The 17,974-nt window shown below is 49.4% G+C and overlaps 1 protein-coding gene across 3 annotated transcripts in view; it reads right to left on the bottom strand.

Moving 5' to 3' along the window:
* Positions 1-482: 482 nt before the first annotated feature.
* VPS35L (VPS35 endosomal protein sorting factor like) overlaps positions 483-17,974 on the bottom strand; it is a 129,417-nt gene continuing 111,925 nt past the window's right edge. For 2 of the 3 annotated variants that reach the window (XM_029221840.1, XM_029221839.1), the window contains exons 28-31: positions 15,833-15,998; positions 7,785-7,903; positions 1,743-1,889; positions 484-1,040 (exon numbers count right to left, since the gene is read on the bottom strand). In XM_029221840.1, coding sequence (XP_029077673.1) covers positions 942-1,040; positions 1,743-1,889; positions 7,785-7,903; positions 15,833-15,998 — 531 coding nt within the window. In that variant the 3' untranslated portion in view covers positions 484-941. Of the gene's footprint in view, positions 1,041-1,742; positions 1,890-7,784; positions 7,904-15,832; positions 15,999-17,974 lie in introns of all 3 variants that reach the window. The other variant, XM_029221837.1, reaches the window with a different exon arrangement.

Below are 17,974 nucleotides of genomic sequence, written 5' to 3'. Positions count from 1 at the left end.
TTTTGCGGTACGTGGGGCTCTCACTGTTGTGGCCTCTCCCGTTGCGGAGCTCAGGCTCCAGACGCGCAGGCTCAGTGGCCATGGCTCACGGGCCCAGCCACTCCGCGGCATGTGGGATCTTCCCGGACCGGGGCACGAACCCGTGTCCCCTGCATCGGCAGGCGGACTCTCAACCACTGCGCCACCAGGGAAGCCCCTGGGGGCACTTTTAATCCACAGCTTGGATGCATTTTCCTGCACAAGGGGTTCTAGGCTGTGAGTCACCACCACCACCAATATTAATGCTCTTACTGATTCAGAATGTCCGTGGAAGCTCATTAGTGGTAATACAAGAATGAGATTCCGCCAAACTGATAAAAAAGTAGACAGTATCATATGCTGTTTAGGGTTATGGCTGCAAGAAAACCAGGCGGTATGTTTAGACACGTTCTCTTCCGGATGAGAGTCAACTGTAATTAAATGAACAGTCATGAACATAAGTGTTCCTTCAGGAGGTTTATTCAGTTACAGTATATTTTCCATCGAAGCCACAGGGAATCTCAGATTTGACTTCACTTTCTCCTTTAATCCACCAGCATATTCTAAATCCAATTAAGAGCTGATTTTGATATAAAGCAAATTAGGGATAGGGCACAGTGGGTCTGTCAAAGTGGACTGCTTTTCAAGGTTCTTTTTCCAATTAAAAAACACCTTCCAGAAAGGAAAGATGTTACTTGCATTCTTCAGTTTTTCCCTAAAGGCCCATCTGAAGGCCACCTGTGCAAAGAAACACTAAGATGCTCTGCTCAGTGAGCAGGAGTGGATTCGAATGCTCTGACAGCTCCCGCTTGTTCACTTCACTGGCAGAATAATCTAGTAGAGAAGCCAATCTGTACGTGTGTAAAAATAAAAACAAAAACGCAAAACAGGTCTTTCTGGACTTGGCACCAGAGCCCCTAGGGTCAGGTCCTCGTCTGCAGAGGGAGCCTGAGGGCCAGCTCGGTCAGATGCCCCATGTCTGGGTGTTTGCTTCGCTTCTTGATGTATTCCAGAGTTTTCACCTAGGAGGAAAGAGAAAGACTCATCTCCTTTCTGGTTCATAACTCTCAAGGCTCCAACAAATCCGCCATATCGGGAGCTCTGGCTTTTTTCTTAGCAGAGAAGGGAGGGGAAGAAACCAGCAGTTTTTAAATAAGAATTCTTAGATTATAGCTTGCTCTTAAAATCACCAGGAATGACTGGTGTTTTCATACATGTGGTTTTTATTCAGAGGGAATTAATTCTTAATACTACTCAGTGGTCCCTTGGTTCCAGGACCAAACTGAGGATACTGAATCCCTTATAGAAAATGGTGTAGTATTTGCATATCACCTACATACCTCCCCCTGTATATTTAAATCATCTCTAGATGACTTTTAACACCTAATACAATGTAAATGCTATGTAAATAGTTGCTGATAGGTGGCAAATTCAGGTTTTGCTTCTTGGAAGTTTCTGGAATTTTTTTTCCCCCCTGAATATTTTTGATCTGTGGTTGGTTGAATCTGAGGATGCCAAACTTGCAGATACGGAGAGCCATCTGTACTTTGTAGGGCCTGGCACCTTTCTGGAAGGGGAGACTGGGGCTGTTTGATGTCCAGGCCCTGATGTTGTGTTGAGGCCACTTGTGCCTGGCCAGTGGGCTTGCATTACTCGCCAGGACAGCCGTGCCTGGTGGGCGTTGTGAGGGCCCCCCACTCCCCCCACCCCTCCCCTCGCCTTACCATGGTCCTGGTGTCCGCACAGCCGTGCCTCTGTGCCAGGTGCCACAGGTTGACGGACAGCTGGTTGAGCCTGTTACTGCGCAGGTCCCCATGGGCCAAGATGCTGTTAAAGAAGGAAAGGCCCAACGAGCTCTGGCGCTTTAGGGCCTGATACAGAAAAAAGAGGTTACTATCTGGCACTGGGGCTCAGGCCCAGCCCAGTGTTGACGCTGCCAGGGGTTCCAAGGCCAGCTCTACCACGGATCTTCTGGAGGGCGAGCTGCTTAACCTCCCCGGGTTACCCCAGCACTGAGGCCGTCTTGCATTAATGCAAGTACAGGAGTAAACTGAACGGTAAGATACGTCTCTTACAGACGTGTCCTCAAGCCACCCAAAGTTTCAGTCACTATTCCCACCCTCTGGGTGCTGGTAATAAAGACCAAAGACAGCTCCCTGTTAATAATGCTCCCCAGTGCCTGGTGCCCATGCCCAGCTTTTATAGGAACCATTAGGTATTCTTCACACCAGATCATTCCTCTTTTGCTCAGTGATCTGATGTGAAAGGTACTCTCAAACAAGTAAAGTCTAACCAAAATGTCAGAGTAGACCAAACGTGAACCCCAGCTTTGAATGGTAAAGACAGAAGGGAAACTAAATCTCCAAAATGCAACAGGCCCAGGAGAAAAGATACCAGCTCCCCAAGGTAAACAAAGGCACCTGGGAAGGCCCAAGTCAGCAGGTGGGCCTGAGCAGGGGACCAGGTCAGATCACACATCTGTGTGGGTCCTGGAGAGCTGACGCCCGGACCCTTGCTGGGTGCTCTTGGCTGGCGCTGCAGACATCAGTGCTGCCAGGAGCCTTGAGTGTCTGCTTTGCTCCTTGGCAGCTAGTGGGCATGGGGTCCTTACACTGTGACAGGTATGAGCTCTGTGCTTTACCCAGCTCACCTTGTTTAATCTTCACAACTCTCTGTGGGTAGGCAGGATTTAAGAGCTGGATCCCAGCTCCTGGTTATCCAAACACTAATCTAGGTGCTACTGTGAAGGGACTTCCGCAGGTGTGATTAAGGTTATGGACCTTAGGGAGATAATCCTGGATTATCTGGGTGGGCCCAATCTAAACACTTGAGCCCTAGAAAGCAGAGAAATTTTTCAGGCTAGAGTCAGAGACAAGTAGCAGAAGAGGAAAGCAAAGGAAAGATGACGCAGAAGGGGAGACCAGAAAGATTTGAAGCATGAGAAGGACACAACCCACCACTGCTGGCTTTCAAGATGGTAGAAGGGGGACAAGAGCTAAGAAATGCAGGCGGCTTCTAGAAGCTGAGAACAACCCTCAGCCAACAGGCAGCAAGGAAACAGGACCTCAGTCCTACACCGTATGGAACTGAAGTGGCCAACTCAAGTAAGCTGGCAGGTGGATTTTTCCCAGTGCCTCCTGGTAAGAGCCCAGCCACTCAACACCTTGACTTTGGCTTTGTGAAACCAGGAGCAGAGAAACGGGCCCAGCCAGCACCAACTTCTGACTTACCAAACTGGTGAGATAACAAATGGGGGTTGTTTTAAGTCTGTGGTGACTTAAAGCTGTAACAGGAAACCAGTACGCTCCCATTTTGCTGATGAGGTCAGGAACTTGCTCAAGGACCACAGCCAGCACGTGCAGAGTGAGGATTTGAGCTCCAGTCGTTCAGTTCTGGAGCCTGTGCTGGTACCCACACCCTCCCATGTCCGCCCCAGTTTATAAGAAGTTCCCATAGACCCATGGTTAACATCACATTAGGCATCCAAATTCTGAAGAAGCTAACAGATTTGCCCAGTGCAGCTACACAGTTTTATCCAGGGAAATAGGAACGATTTGATGTGGTTTAGACCAATACATATTTTTTTCCTGCTTTTTTCAAACAACCTACTAACTGTCCATCTGTCCATGCATCCTTCCATGTGTGGAGCCCATAGAGCAGCAGACTACGCTAACTGCGGAGCCAACTTTGTTACCCCCTCCTGCTGCCCTCTCCCAAGTGAGGATTTAAAGTCTTCTAGTGGAGAAAAAAACAATGCAATAAAACTGCCAAGGAGCAGCTAAGAATGCAGTTGGGTGACAGTGGTTGAGTGACGACAGTGAAGAGACTCAAGCCCCCTAAATCGAGCCTGCCTGGACAACAGTCTGGACCAGGTGACCGTCACAGAAGCAGCTGAGCCGACTGAACAGCACTGCTGTCAAGGAGCGGGGTCACGCTGTCGGGTCCCAAGCCTGCAGGCACAAGGAGGGAAGGCTGGTAGACTCTAACTGGCTGGCAGCTTCCTGCTTTGGGTTCCTTGGTTTAATCAGACAGTGAGCTCTGCCCCCGTCGGGAACACGGCAGAGACCATCCAGTGGGTTCCAGCCCATCCTGCTCACCTCTTCAGCTGGCTCTCATCTGAGGCCTGGGCCCTGGTTTCTGCTCAGACCTCGAGGACCAAGCTAACAGAAAACTCTCAAACCCAACTATAAGAGTCTCCCAAGAGAGGCCCTTTAACTACATTTCTTTGAAGCAAGGGAGAGTTTTTAAAAGTCAAACAAGTAAGACAGTATCTTACTGGTTACTTCTCTATTCTGTATCTTCTCAAGCATTTTACAATAAAAGCCCAGTTCGCATGTGTTTTAAATGCACAGCCGATTAAAAATGAGATCATTAGAGATGGGTCTGGGGATGAGCAGGCCGGAGCAGGGAGGCGGCCAACGTGCAGAGACCCAGGAAACCGTGAACACATTATGAGAGACCAAACCAGGGCCTCCAGCCCCTCCTCTCCCTACAGAGGTTTTAAATAGAAGAGCTTCTTTTGTTTCTTTTCCTAGGGGAATTGTCATTTGCAGGAAGTTGTAACCGTCTGGCATGGTTCCCAGCCTCACCACACCCAAACAAACAGCTTCATAAAGCTCGTGACTAGGGCAGGGCTGGCTCCTTCACGTGCATGTAGAGGACAATTTTGGAAGCAGGGCTGATACCAGCGCTGAGAGATGAGACACTCAGCTCGGGCACCAGCGTTGGGCTTTCACAGAGCCCAGCTTGGCTCCACAGCAGGTGGACAGAGGTCTGAGTGCTCCGGGCTCTAGAGGCCTCCCCTCCCACTGCCGCCTGTGCCGAATCTCACAGCATGCTGTTAAAGTGAAGGATGACATGTTCCATCTTAGCTCAGTCCACCCATATTTTTTCTAATAAATGTGCATATATGGGCAGACATTTTCAGTGAGAGTCCCTGGTATTTATGTGAGTTGAAATGTACTTCAGAAACTTTCCAGCCCTGCTCTTTCAGAATTATTTCAGAGTCCTTATCACAGTCAACGCCTCCTCCCCCAAGAGAAAGAGACAAATGTTAAAACAGTTCCAAATTATATGGTTCTGGGCTCTATTTTTGTTGTGAGCCTGGAGGTCCTAGACTGTGGTCGTTTATGCTGTCACAGCCACCTCTGATTAGACCCAGGCCTGTCGTGTCAGAGTGAAGAAATGCATTTTCAAGCCCCGGGGCACATGTTTCTTGGGCACCACGTGTCAAACACACAGCCCTGCTCTGGCAAGAAGCTAGAGCCAGAGCCCTTGGCTGTAGGGATCAGGGAAGGTGCTAAGAATCCTTCACAGCAGGCGAGTGACCAGTGCAAGCTGAAGGTGAAGGACTCCATTTCTCCTGCAGCGTAATGAGGGCTCTCTCCTGAAAGCTGCCTACCGCAGAGACGAAGTTTACAGGCTTTCAAAAAAGGCCTTTCAGTTGGAGGAGGGGTTATCTCTTCTAGCACTAACTGGTTTGATAAACCAGTTCCTGAAGAAATTGGGGTTCTGATGCTGCCCCCTCCACTGACAGCCAGTGCCCTCCAAGCATTAACTCCCCAGCATTCTACAGCCCTGCACCCAGGGGCCCCCAGGGTCAGTGGGACCCACCCACAATCCTCCCTCCCTAGAGAGGGCGCTGGGAGGCACTTGGGGCCCCCAGGGCAGCAGTGGTTCCGTGTTTTCCATCTGCCTTTTGGCCTACTAACCTTAAGGCTGGCCCTGTGTGCAGTGCCCCTGACCTCAGCAGTGGCCACTGGGGAATGGAGTCTGGAAAAAATCCCACTCTCTCCAGGACCTGCTTGAATACCCTGAGGAGAATGGGAACGCGGGACATACGTGTATGTTGTGTGTGTGTGTGTGTGTGTGCGTGCGCGTGTGCATGCGGACCCACAGCTATAGAATGTTCTCATGGTTTCTGTGGTGGGGTGGGGAAGAGGCGAAGGGCAATGGTGGCATTCTGTACAGTCCTGGAAATGAGTAAGAATTAAAAGTCCAGTTTGATCTTATTTTGTCTTCAAAGGATTTAGTGGGGTGGGGAGTAGAGAAGCAAATCCTAAAAACGTGAGACTTGAGGTTTGGGAAGGAGGAGCTGGGGAAGTGTGTGGGCAGGAAGGGGAGGGCTGGAAAGCCACTGGGAACCCTGCAGTCTGAAATCTGTCCTGGGTTTGGGAAAGGGAATTGGAGAGGGTAGGGGGTGAGTGGCAGTGAGAGAAGACAGAAATCTGCCAACATGAGATCAGGAATGAGCTGTCAGTATGTGGAGTAGCGAAGAGCAAGACTGGGGGTGTGGGGCAGACACGGAGGCAGAAGCCTGACAGGAGCTGCCCCAGGGGAAGGACGCAGAGAAAGGTCAGGCACTGGCTTTGACTCCAGAGTCACTGCCAACCTCCCCACCCTGATTACACAGCAGGAATCAGCCTTAACGCAATGTCCACCAAGCCTGAGACAGAGCTTCTGGGATCCAACTGTCACCCACATGTTTGAGCTGACGCTGCAAAAATGGAGTAACTGGGGAAGGGTACCAGGTAGTTATTTAGATCGTACTATAATTTGGAAATTATTTTGAAATCAGTCAACCATCTATCTATAATATGGAGAATATGGGAAAAACTGCTCTGAAAAGGCAACGACGCAACATCTGATAAAGGAATATATTCTGTGGATCAGAGCATGGGTTCTAGAAGATTGCCTTGACCACATTCCATAGCTACCACTCTAGGATTCAGTTTCCTCATCTGGCAAGTGTAAAGGGATAACAGCTGTTCCCACTCATGGGACTGTTGTGAGATGAAACCACACACGCAAAGTTCTCCACACTACACTTAGCATGAGAAAGGCTGGGATGGGAATTTCCTGGCTGTCCAATGGTTAGGACTCTGAGCTTTCACTGCCAAAGGCCCGGGTTCAATCCCTGGTCAAGGAACTAAGATCCCGCAAGCTGTGGGGTGTGGCAAAAAAAAAAGAAAAAGGCTGGGCAGGCATAGCCTACTATCATGGTTGGACAACCGTATGCCACTTCTTAGGAGCTGAGTGGTAAGGCCTTGACCGAGGAGGGTGATGCATTGGCTACAGATTCACGCTTGAGGATCTGGGTGGGAACCCTGTTCTGTCACAACCAGAGGAAACCAGGAGCTCTGGAAACCTCTCTGAGCCTCGGTTTTCTTTTCTGTCCAAGGAGAATGAACACAGCACCTACATCACAGGGCTGTTGTGGGCCTCAAAGAGCTAAGGTGTGGAAAGTGCAGGCTGTTACTCAACATGCACTGATTGAGCGCCCGCTGTATGCCAGGTTCGAGGTGAGGATGCCGGGGTGAGTGACAGATGGATCCCAGAGAGCCCGTCTCAGGCACAGGCAGGTCTCCGAGACCCACATCTCGAGGTCCCGGCCACATGAAGCTTACATTCTGGTGGGGAGGCAGGCGACTGAGAAGTGAACACACAGAGCATTTCAGAGAATGCCCGAGCGTCACAGGGACAGTTCAGAGGGACGCAGGAGTGTAGTGGCTACTTGACACAGGGTTCAGGGAAGGCCACTCTGAGGAGGTACTTGAGCTGAGACCTGAATGATGAGAGGGGTGGCCAGGGGAACCCTGGGGAGGCACAGTGCAGGCAGAGAAAATGGTAGGAGCAAAGGCCCCGGGGCCCTCGATGAACAGTCTTCACACAGGCGTGTTACTCTCTGGACGATCCAATGTCCAAGCACCCTGGGAACGCGTGCTTTCAGGGCAAGCGGCGGGGATGGGGGCGGCAGGGGCACCTACCTCGTCCTTGGCCAGGGTTTTCAGATGCTCCAGGATCTGAGCCATCACCGTCTCGCACAGCTTGTTGTTCTCAGCCAGAAACTTGGAGTCTCCCCCGTAGAGGCTGTCATTGGAGTCAACTGATGGAAGAAACCAGAGCAGTGAGACATTCCCAAGCCCAAGGCCAGGGAGAGGCAGCCGTGGTGTCAGCGGGTGGCAGGAAATCACGGCAGGGCAAATGGAAACGGCCAGAGTTTCCCACGGGCTTGGGCCTTGGGAATCATGGAGAAAACACCTGGCCTTCCAGACAGTCTAAGCCAGAGAGCTCAGACTCTGAAGTCTGTCCCCTCTGGCCCAGGCATGGAGGGGGACGGCAAGCATCACAGTGGCCATCAGAATGGCTGTCAATACTGAGCACTGGGGTGCCAGGCGCTGGGCTCAGCGCTTCACAGGTGTTACTGTGGAGTCCTCAAAACCGCATGTGCAAGAGATGACAGATGGGGACACGGAGGCTCCGAGCCTGTCCCAGCCAGGATCCCAAACTGGGAGGCTCCCGTCAAAGCCTACACAGTTAAGCACCGCCCCCAGCCCCCTGCCCTGTCACTCCGCCGCAAAACTTCTGCAGATGGAACGGAAGGTTCTCTATGTCTTCTCGCAAACCTGAATCCTTTCACTAAAGTCCCCTCTCTCCTTGGGCATCTCCTGTGACAGCCGCTGTCTAGAGAAAGAGCAGCTGCAAGAACAGCCTGGGTTTGACCTCCCCCCTCCCTCCTTCCTATCGACCTTCGCACAAAGCATGACCTCTGGGTAAGGAAGGAGAGGGACTCTACAGGGTGCGGTTTTGCGCTTGGTTTTTTTTCACTTAATGATTCCTGGAGCTATTTCCATATCAGCATATATGGATGTGCTGCTTTGCTTGTACTAGCTGAGCAGTAGTCCATTGTGTGATGGACCAGAATGCTTTTGGTTGGTCCCTCCTGCGGACACTTCAGCGGTTCTCTTTCTTTTCTTTTTTTTTTGGTGGGGGGCGGTGAGGGGTCAGGGCCAGGCTGCTGCGAAGTCTGTAAGGGAACCACAAGCTCTGCCTTGCAGAGTCGATTCTTTCCCCCCATGCCTTTTCTCGCCAGATCCTTTTTTAACTGCTTTCACCCCAACTCCCAAATGCCGACTTGTACGTGGCTGACCATAGTTATTTCCGGTGTGAATGAGCAGCGCTCAGTTCAGTGCAAAACCATCGGAGCACCCTCAGCGCTAAGTGGTCAAGGAGAGGAAAAGTGCAGTGGCAGCTCTTAGATGTTTCTGATCTGGTGGAGGCCTAAAATTTGGGCCACTGTCCCAGGTGCAGTGACATCTGATAAAGCAGAGGCCGTGCAGGTGCCTTGGGGGGCGCGCGGCTGGGCTTATACAGCCATGTACACACAGTGCTAATCCAGTTCATGGTTTAGAGACGTCAATAAACCGGTTCAGCTTAGCTCATCTGGGGGGATGTGGTTTGCTGTGCTCTTCTCGGCCCAGCTCTTCACCATCCCTAGGATTCTGTCTCCTAGGCATATACAATCAAAAGGGATGATACATATGGGATCACAGTAAAGCCCATGAAGTTGTGTGATGCAAACAAGAGGTGACACCACAAGCGAGGGACACGGGGCACCCGTTTAGCTTGCAGATGGGTGAGGCTGAGAGTCAGAGCCACAATGGATAGCCCCATTATGGTCAAAGTCACCAGCCGTCTGTCAGGGCCTGCATAGAACTATTCCCTGGACTGCTGGCAACGAGCTACAGAACCAGGGGATCATGTTAAACAGGCATTGGCCAGAAGACAAGAAAAGCCAAAGTACAATGTGCAGGGATGGCTTCTGAGCTTTTAAGAAAGAGACCCCTCTTAGGGTCACTTATAGGAAAATTGGCAAATACATCAATGTATCAGAAATACATCTAAATGGCCTATAATTTTAGGGGGAAAAAAGTTCAACTTCACTCGTGATCAAAGAACAGAAAACTAAAACCACAGAAGAACTTTTAGTAAAACATCACCTATCAGATTAACAAAGGTGAGAAAGAATACCAGGTTTTGATGTAGGCCTGGGCAAACTGTTGGTGGGAGTACCATAGTTTGGAAATCAGTAAGAAAAGCCTTAAGAAATGTCCAGTACCACTTCACCCCCATTAGGATGGCTGTTATTTAAAAACAACAACAAAGAGGAAAATAAGTATTGATGAAGATGTGGAGAAACTGGAAGCCTCGTGCATCGCTGGTGGGGATATAAAATGGTAAAGCTGCTGTGGGAAAGCAACTCCAGGATCCAGCAACTCCAATGCTCAAAGGACTTGAAAGCAGAGGCTCAAACAGATACATGTACATGAATGTTCATAGCAGCATTATTCACAAGAGCCGAAAGGTGGAAACAACCCAAGTATCCACTGACAGATCAATAGATAAGCAAAATGTGGTTTAGTGGTTTATCTAAACAGTGGCATATTATTCAATCACAAAAATGAATGAAATTCTACTACATGTTACAACATAGATGAACCTTGAAAGCATTATGATAAGAGAAATGTGCCAGACACAAAAGGACAACCAGGGCTTCCCTTGTGGCACAGTGGTTAAGAATCCGCCTGCCAATGCAGGGGACACGGGTTCAATCTCTGGTCCGGGAAGATCCCACATGCCGTGGAGCAACTAAGCCCGTGAGCCACAAATACTGAGCCTGTGCTCTAGAGCCCGCGAGCCACAACTACTGAGCCCACGCGCCTAGAGCCCGTGCTCCACAACAAGAGAAGCGACCGCAATGAGAAGCCCGAGCACCGCAACGAAGAGTAGCCCCCGCTCGCTGCAACTAGAGAAAGCCCGCGTGCAGCAACGAAGACCCAACGCAGCCAAAAATTAGTTAATAAAAAAAAAAAAGGACAACTATTGTATGACTCCACTTATATGAGGTACCTAGAAGACGCAAATTCATAAAGACAGAAAGTAAAATAGAGTTCACCAGAGGCTGGGGGGAGGGGGGAAGGGGGAAGTTATTGTTCATTGGGTACAGAGTTTGTTGGGGAGGATGAAAAAATTTTGGAATGGATAATGGTGATGGTTGCACAACACTGCAACTATACTTGATAAAACTGAATTAAAAATAGTTAAAATGGTAAACTTTATATGTATTTTATCACTTTGTATATTTTACTCCCAAAAAAAAAGTCTTAGTACAGAAAAAGGTCAGATCTTTGACTTGGGAAAACCCACTCCAAGGGATTTATCCTAAGAAAATCATCCCCCCAGTTGCACAAAGATGCATATATGTGATATTGTTTCATCATAGAGGACAATGTTCATTGTATGTTCAATGTATGTTCATTATAAATGTTGTGTATAATGGTGAGAGGAGAAGCAATGGAAATATCTACCAAGAGTTTTGATTAAATGCTCTGTGGCATTAGCATTAAATGCAATACTATGAAGACAATGAAAGTATATGATCTATAGTCGTTAACTACCATGTACTACACTATACTATACTATTGCTACAGTATACTAGTACTGAAAGATGTTTATATATACTGTTAGTAAAGTGACAGCCAGTATACCTATATACCACACACAGACATATATAGCCATATATTTCCTAATTTATAACTTCCTAAGAACCAATTTTTTCAATTAAAAAATTATATTTTATTACTTTATATATTTCCTGTAATCTGTCTTGAATCTTTTGGGGAATGGTACAGGTATAAGCATATAGTAATTAACTGACTGACAAAATAATTTCAGGGATGCTTCATGTACATTTCTAGCTGCTACTTCAAGAATAACTCCTGGGCTTCCCTGGTGGCGCAGTGGTTGAGAGTCTGCCTGCCGATGCAGGGGACACGGGTTCGTGCCCTGGTCCGGGAGGATCCCACATGCCGCGGAGCAGCTGGGCCCGTGAGCCATGGCCGCTGAGCCTGCGCGTCCGGAGCCTGTGCTCCACAACGGGAGAGGCCGCAACAGTGAGAGGGCCCACGTACCGAAAAAAAAAAAAAAGAATAATAACTCCTTCTTCTACTTCAATAAAATTGTACGTAATATTCTTTTAAAATTCTTACACTTATATTTAACTCCCAATTAGGCATTTGGGAAAAGTATGAAGGAGGAAGAATGACACTATGAAATGTATTTTTTAATGAGCCATTCTTTGCTTATTTTTTTCCAAATAAATTACTACTGAGTTTCTAAGTGGGAAAAAAAAAAAAAGAATAACTTCTTCTTCTATCGCCAGCTTTTTACTTAAACAAATGTCAAGGCTGTAGACAGTGAAGCGCTGCCTCTCTCTCACCCGGCATCACCAGCTGATGCTGTTTTGCCACTTCTGTGAAGCTCTCTCACTTGCTCTCTCCACACACTCACGTACACACGTCATTTTTTTTGGCTGAACCATTTGTAAGCAGGTTGCAGACATACTGCCTGAGAATGAGGAGAGCAGCTGGTCTCCTTGCTCCCCAGCTTCTCTGTCCCCATGAAACCTCTACTCCGGTTCTGAACTGCCCCTTGGTGGGGAATATTCTGGGAGTGCTCTCCTGGGTCGGCTGCTGGCTTCGTAGTTGTTCCTATGACACAGGTTGGTGGTGAATTGCCCTGGGCTGCAGGCATCTGTCCCAGGATTTCTGAGACAGCTCTGGCTCTGGCTGCTGTGTTTCAACTGCCGTCCATGACGTGGAAGACAGCAGTTATTCTTGTAAGAAGAGAAAGAATTTGATTCAGCCATTCACCACCATCTGATTTTGAAGGGTGGCAAAATGCAGCTGGTAAAGGAATTTCTCGCACCTGCTGCTGAGGACTCGGCCAGTTCCTGGCATAAATTCGCAGTCTCACTCTGAGATGGAGTAACCTGCTCTCCTTTGGACTAGCCGAGCAGCAGGGGAGAAGTGAGAAGGTCTAGGACCACCTGTGGTCAACCACCCAAGCTGCAGGCATCCTGCCCAGAGGGGTCAGAGGCGTGTTCAGAGCAGCCCGCTCACACACGCAGAGCACGGACTAGGTGAGGGCCTGCTCTGCGCCAGGTTCCAGGACCCGGAGACCTGGTGGGTGGGGAACGGGCTGACCTGGTCCTGCCCTCACAGAGCACACAGTCCACAGGAGGTGCAGACAAGCAAACGGGCAATCACAACCGCATGGGCTGCATGGCAGGAGAGGGCGGCCTGGGGGGTCCCAGGATCCTAAAATCTAGGCTTGGGATGGAATTATAGAATCGGTGAGATCCAGGCTGAACCCTGAAGGTGGAAAATTCACAGAGAAAGTGAAAAACGGGGTCAGAAGTGGGGAAAAGTGTTTCCATGCTAACACTTGGTGGTGACAGAGGCGGGGAGAGAAGCGCGAAGTTGACAATCAGAAGTAATTTGGCCTGGCCAGAGTGTAAGGCAGGCCTGAGAATCCAGACTGGCGCTCACAACCGGGAGAAATGAGATCCCTGGCAAATGGCTACTAAAAATAGCCCAGGATCTCTGCATCTGTCTGGCCCTGGGGTCACAACCCCAAATGCTTCAAGGGCCTGGCAGGTGACATGGAGGAGTGAAGGGGCTGTGCCGACTTCCCACGGGCCCCTGAGCTGTACTCTTCCAACTAGACATCTGCGTGTTAAATAAATAGACATTCAGTGTCAGAAGTGTCCTGCCCTTCCACAGCAAGCACACTCGCTCGCACGCTCGCATGACAGCACTGGAGTTATGGCTCCAGGTCATTTCAGAACATTGTCTTCTTATTCATCTGGAAAGAAAACAGCCAAGGCATCCTTCGTAAATGCAAAGAAAAAAGCTGACCCCAGTTTTTCAGAGTTCGAACCTTTGTCAGCGCTGTCTAAAGAGCTGCCTCGACTAAGAAAGAGATGGGAAAATGGAGCCTCCACCCCTGCAAAGCCTCCCGGGGCCCCAGGACTCTCTGCTACGAAGACAACTGTCAGGTCACAATTGTGCATCCAGAGTAAACAGCTGGGCCGAGAAGGCAGCAAAGAAAACCCGCCGTTCTGTTTTCATCTCTAAAAGCTAGAGAACTAGACTCCACCTGTCAAACACAGCCATGCTCCCTGTGCTGGCGCTCTGGCTCCTACAGTCCGCCCTGCTGTGTGTGTAGACAGGGGATTCAGTGAATCTGTTTAAGGAAGGGAAGAGCGAGGAGAGGGCTTGCCCCTCTCATAGGGCCCAGGTTTACAGACCCACTTCCGCGGCAGCATCTGGTCCTCAAAAGTTTCTCTGTTGTTCTGAGCCCTCTGCGTGCCCTTCACAAGAGAGGAAATAAAAATGGCAACGAATACAGGAAAAGCTCACCCTCATTAGCCATCAGAGAAATGCAAATTACACCCATCAGAAGAGGCAAAATGAACAAGACTGACCATATCAAGGGAACAAATGGAAATCTCATTCATGCCTGGTGGGAGTGTAAACTGGTATAACTATTTTGGAAAACTGTGAGACAGTACCTACCAGAGCTGAACATAAGCAAATCCCACCAGCCAGCATTTCCACCCTGGGCATATACCCGACAGACATGAACACCAAGAGTTATATATTCAGGAATGTTCACAGCAGCACTCCTCACAACAGCTCAGAACGGCATCCACAGGGGAATGAAGAAATTCTGGTATATTCATATGATGGAATACTATGCAGCAATGCAAAAGGATGAACAACAGCTACACACAACACAGAAGAATCTCACAGACGTAACACTGAGTGAAAGAAGCCAGACGCCAAAGAACGCTTGCTAAATGAGTCCATTTACGGAAAAGTCAAAAATCGGCAAACTAATCTGTAACGTTAGAAGTCAGGAGAGCAGTGTACCTTTAGAGAGGAAAGTGGTGGTGCTGAGTGGACGGGGGCATACAGGGGACTTCTGGGGAGCTGGTAATGTTTGATTCCTCTGTCTCGGTGGTGGTTACTGGGTGTGTTCACCTTGTGATAATCTGCTGAGCTTTATGATTTATTGTATGTGTGTACTATGATATACTTTAATCAAAATACTGTTACTTTGTAATCAAGGAGGCAGCATAACGCATGTACCACAGTGAATTCCACTCCGAGCACTAACTGGCCTTGAGCTTGGTAAAACCATGTTGTCTTTCGGTGTCTCCCCTTGCTTGTGTGTAAAATGGGGACACAAATGCCCGTCCTCCTCATAATGCCGTCAGGATTAAAGGAGAAAGAGGCCCACGGAGTCTGGGGTGCCGTACCTGGCACACAGTAGGAGCTCAGATCGTGGGAGTTATCGTCATTGACATTAACCAACCTCCCCAAGTTACATCTTTACGTAACCTCAGCCCCCAAATCCCAGCCAGAGGAAGCCTCTGAGAGTTATGACAGGAGGCCATCCTTAGCACTGCAAATTTGTTCCCTAAAATATCCAAGTGTAGAGACAGCTGCTTAAACCCTGAAGTACTCATTTATTGGCCAAACTGCTTTTAACAATAGGGCCATTTTTTTGGAAACCAAAAATCGGAACTGAGGCTCTGACCAGCAGGAAGATGCTTAGGCTCACTGGGCAGAGGTCTGGAATTGGGACTGTCCCATGTTGCGTCAAGGACATGAGGAGGCTGCTCCCAAACCTGTAGGAGCAAGTTCAAGACGGCTGGTTGCATGTTGGGGAGCAAGGCCATCTCCTTCTTCCAAGCACCCGCTCTAAGGGTCCAGGTCAGGACCCACATGAAACTGGTAAGGAACAGGCCTGGGATGAAGGTCATGCATGTGCATATGTAATCACCGTTCTAGGTTATTCTGTGCCACACCCAAGACATCACTGACCCAACAGAGTGCTTCTCTGAACTCGTCTGTTTGCCAAAATGATCTTGGATGCTTGTTAAAGATACAAATTCTCAGGCTTCTTCCTGGGGATTCTAATTTAGAAGAGACAGATGGGGCCCAGGAACCTGTATTCTAAAGAGCTCCCCAGGTAATTCTTACACTGGGCAAATTTATCAAGACCCTGGACTAGAAGTTCATGGTAGGTAAAACACAAGGGGATTAAATAAAAGAGAAAATGAAAACCCTGCACTTGCTGTTCAGAAGTTCAAACACAGTGCAGTCTGGTGGAGGGACCCAGCTACCTTTGTCTACGTGGTAGAGATAGGTCTCCTGGCTCATGGCGGACAGCAGGTGCAGGACACAGGTGTAGATGCGGATTTTCTCATCACTGTTGTCCTCCCAGGTGTAGTCCTGGATCACGTTGAGCAGCTCTCGAACAAGAAACAGAACCCCGTGTTCCGGATGATCCTAGTGGAGGACCAAAAAAAGGAAAAATAAACCTAGATGTGAAGCAGGAGGGAAAAAAAATCAAGACAGAAACCCAGGTCCCTCCCTTTAGCAGCTGTAGATAAATTAAAGTGCCAACTATGGTTAAACAATAGAGAGAAAAGTGACACAACGTCGTTAACTCCACCAAACAACACACTCCAGTCTGGGGAGACAAGCTTTGAGAGCTCTGGGTCTGAGGAAAGAAAGCAAAATTACCTGTCAGTTTAATGGGCTGTTTCCAAAATTACAGCCTTGCTCTTATGTCCATAACAGTAAAAAGCCCTGTTCTTCCAACTACAAAAGCTAGATTGCAGGTCTCGTTGCAGACAGCACAGCAGAAGCTACCTACCTCGGGTAAACCCCCAAATGATCACTGTCACCACCAAAGGCACCGACTTTAAACACAGCCTCACTCTTTAGGGCGTTCAGCAACATTAACAGCTAAATTGAGGATCCTCTCTTGGGAGAGGAAAAACCCAACAGTCAGTCACAGAGCTTATAACAACAGTGTTTCTCAGATGCTAAACTGAACCAGTGCTGGGATGCAAAAAAGTCAGCAGCTTCAATTCAGTTCCAAAAAGGATATGCAGGGCTTCCCTGGTGGCGCAGTGTTTGAGAGTCCGCCTGCCGATGCAGGGGACACGGGTTCGTGCCCCGGTCCGGGAAGATCCCACATGCCGCGGAGCGGCTGGGCCCGTGAGCCATGGCCGCTGAGCCTGCCCGTCTGGAGCCTGTGCTCCGCAACGGGAGAGGCCATAACAGTGAGAGGCCCACGTACCGCAAAAAAAAAAAAAAAAAAGGAGTGTGCAATGCAGTGGCTCCCCTGCTGAATGCTCTCCAAAGACCCCTCCCCCCCCAGCTCCTGCTGCCATCGCCCTGCTGACCCGGCTGGTCCATCTTGCCCCTCACTCAGTCCAGTGCCACCTTTATGGCTCCTGGGACCAGCTGGACCGCTCAGGGTCCTGGCAGGACACAGAGGACACGCTCACAAGGGTTAAACGAGGATGGGTTAATGAAAGGTTATCAGAATGAAGAGAAGTAGCGAGAAGGCACCCAGGGCCTGGCAACAGAGGGAAACTGTTACCATCCTCGGGCTGGAAGCACGCGGCGGGGAGCGAGTTTTTGCAGTTGGAGGAGGCCACCCAGCAGCAGCTGCAGCCCTGGCTGGAAGAACAAAGCCATCGCCAAACACGGCCCAGTGAGAGTTGGGGGATAAATACCCCAGCCTCGCCCTCCTCCTGCCCTGCAGTCCACGTCACTACTCGCGCTGGCTGAACCAGCTGGAAGCCAGAAGGAAGGAAGCCCCGGTGATGCGATCCCCAGAGGCCCGTCTCCCACACAGACCAGACTGAAGGGCACAGGATGCTCTGGAGGGCAGCTCATATGCCAAGGGGGTCTGGCCTCCCAGCCCTGCTGTTCCCCTGACTGGAATATTCACCTGCGAGACTTGGCTGCAGTGGCTCCTTGACAGCCTCCAGATCTCATCTTACACGTTAGCTCCTGCCCTGATCGGCAATCCAGAGCCCCTACCCGTCTCTCTTCATCTCTCTTCACGTCAAGTCATCCATCTCATTTTTTCAGAGCAGTGCTCAGCATCTGAAGTGATCTTATTCATTCCTAACTACCCAAACATACCTCTTGGTTCATCTTTTTTTTCATCCTAGCCTATAACCTCCAGGACGGCAGGTACTTTATCTGCTGTGTTTGCCAGTAATACACTGCCCAGGATTGCAAATGGTGCCCCATCCCTGTCTCTGCTTCCTGGGACAGTGCTGGGCACAGAGCAGGCACTTGGTAGGTAAATAATGTTGAATGGATAACATTTTTCGAGCACCTTCTATGTGCCAGGCACTGAGGTGGCTACAAAAACAACAGCTAACTTTTATGGTAGCTATTGTAGCTACCATAGCTTTTCTACGTTCTGGGAAGATACTTTTATGACCTCCTCTCCCCAC

Source organism: Monodon monoceros, unplaced genomic scaffold (assembly GCF_005190385.1).
Source record: "Monodon monoceros isolate NGI ecotype Baffin Bay Population unplaced genomic scaffold, NGI_Narwhal_1 Super_Scaffold_13, whole genome shotgun sequence".
In the NCBI taxonomy this organism is placed as follows: Eukaryota; Metazoa; Chordata; class Mammalia; order Artiodactyla; family Monodontidae; genus Monodon; species Monodon monoceros.
Note: the sequence above shows the minus strand (reverse complement) of the source record. Positions and strands in the feature narration are given on the sequence as shown.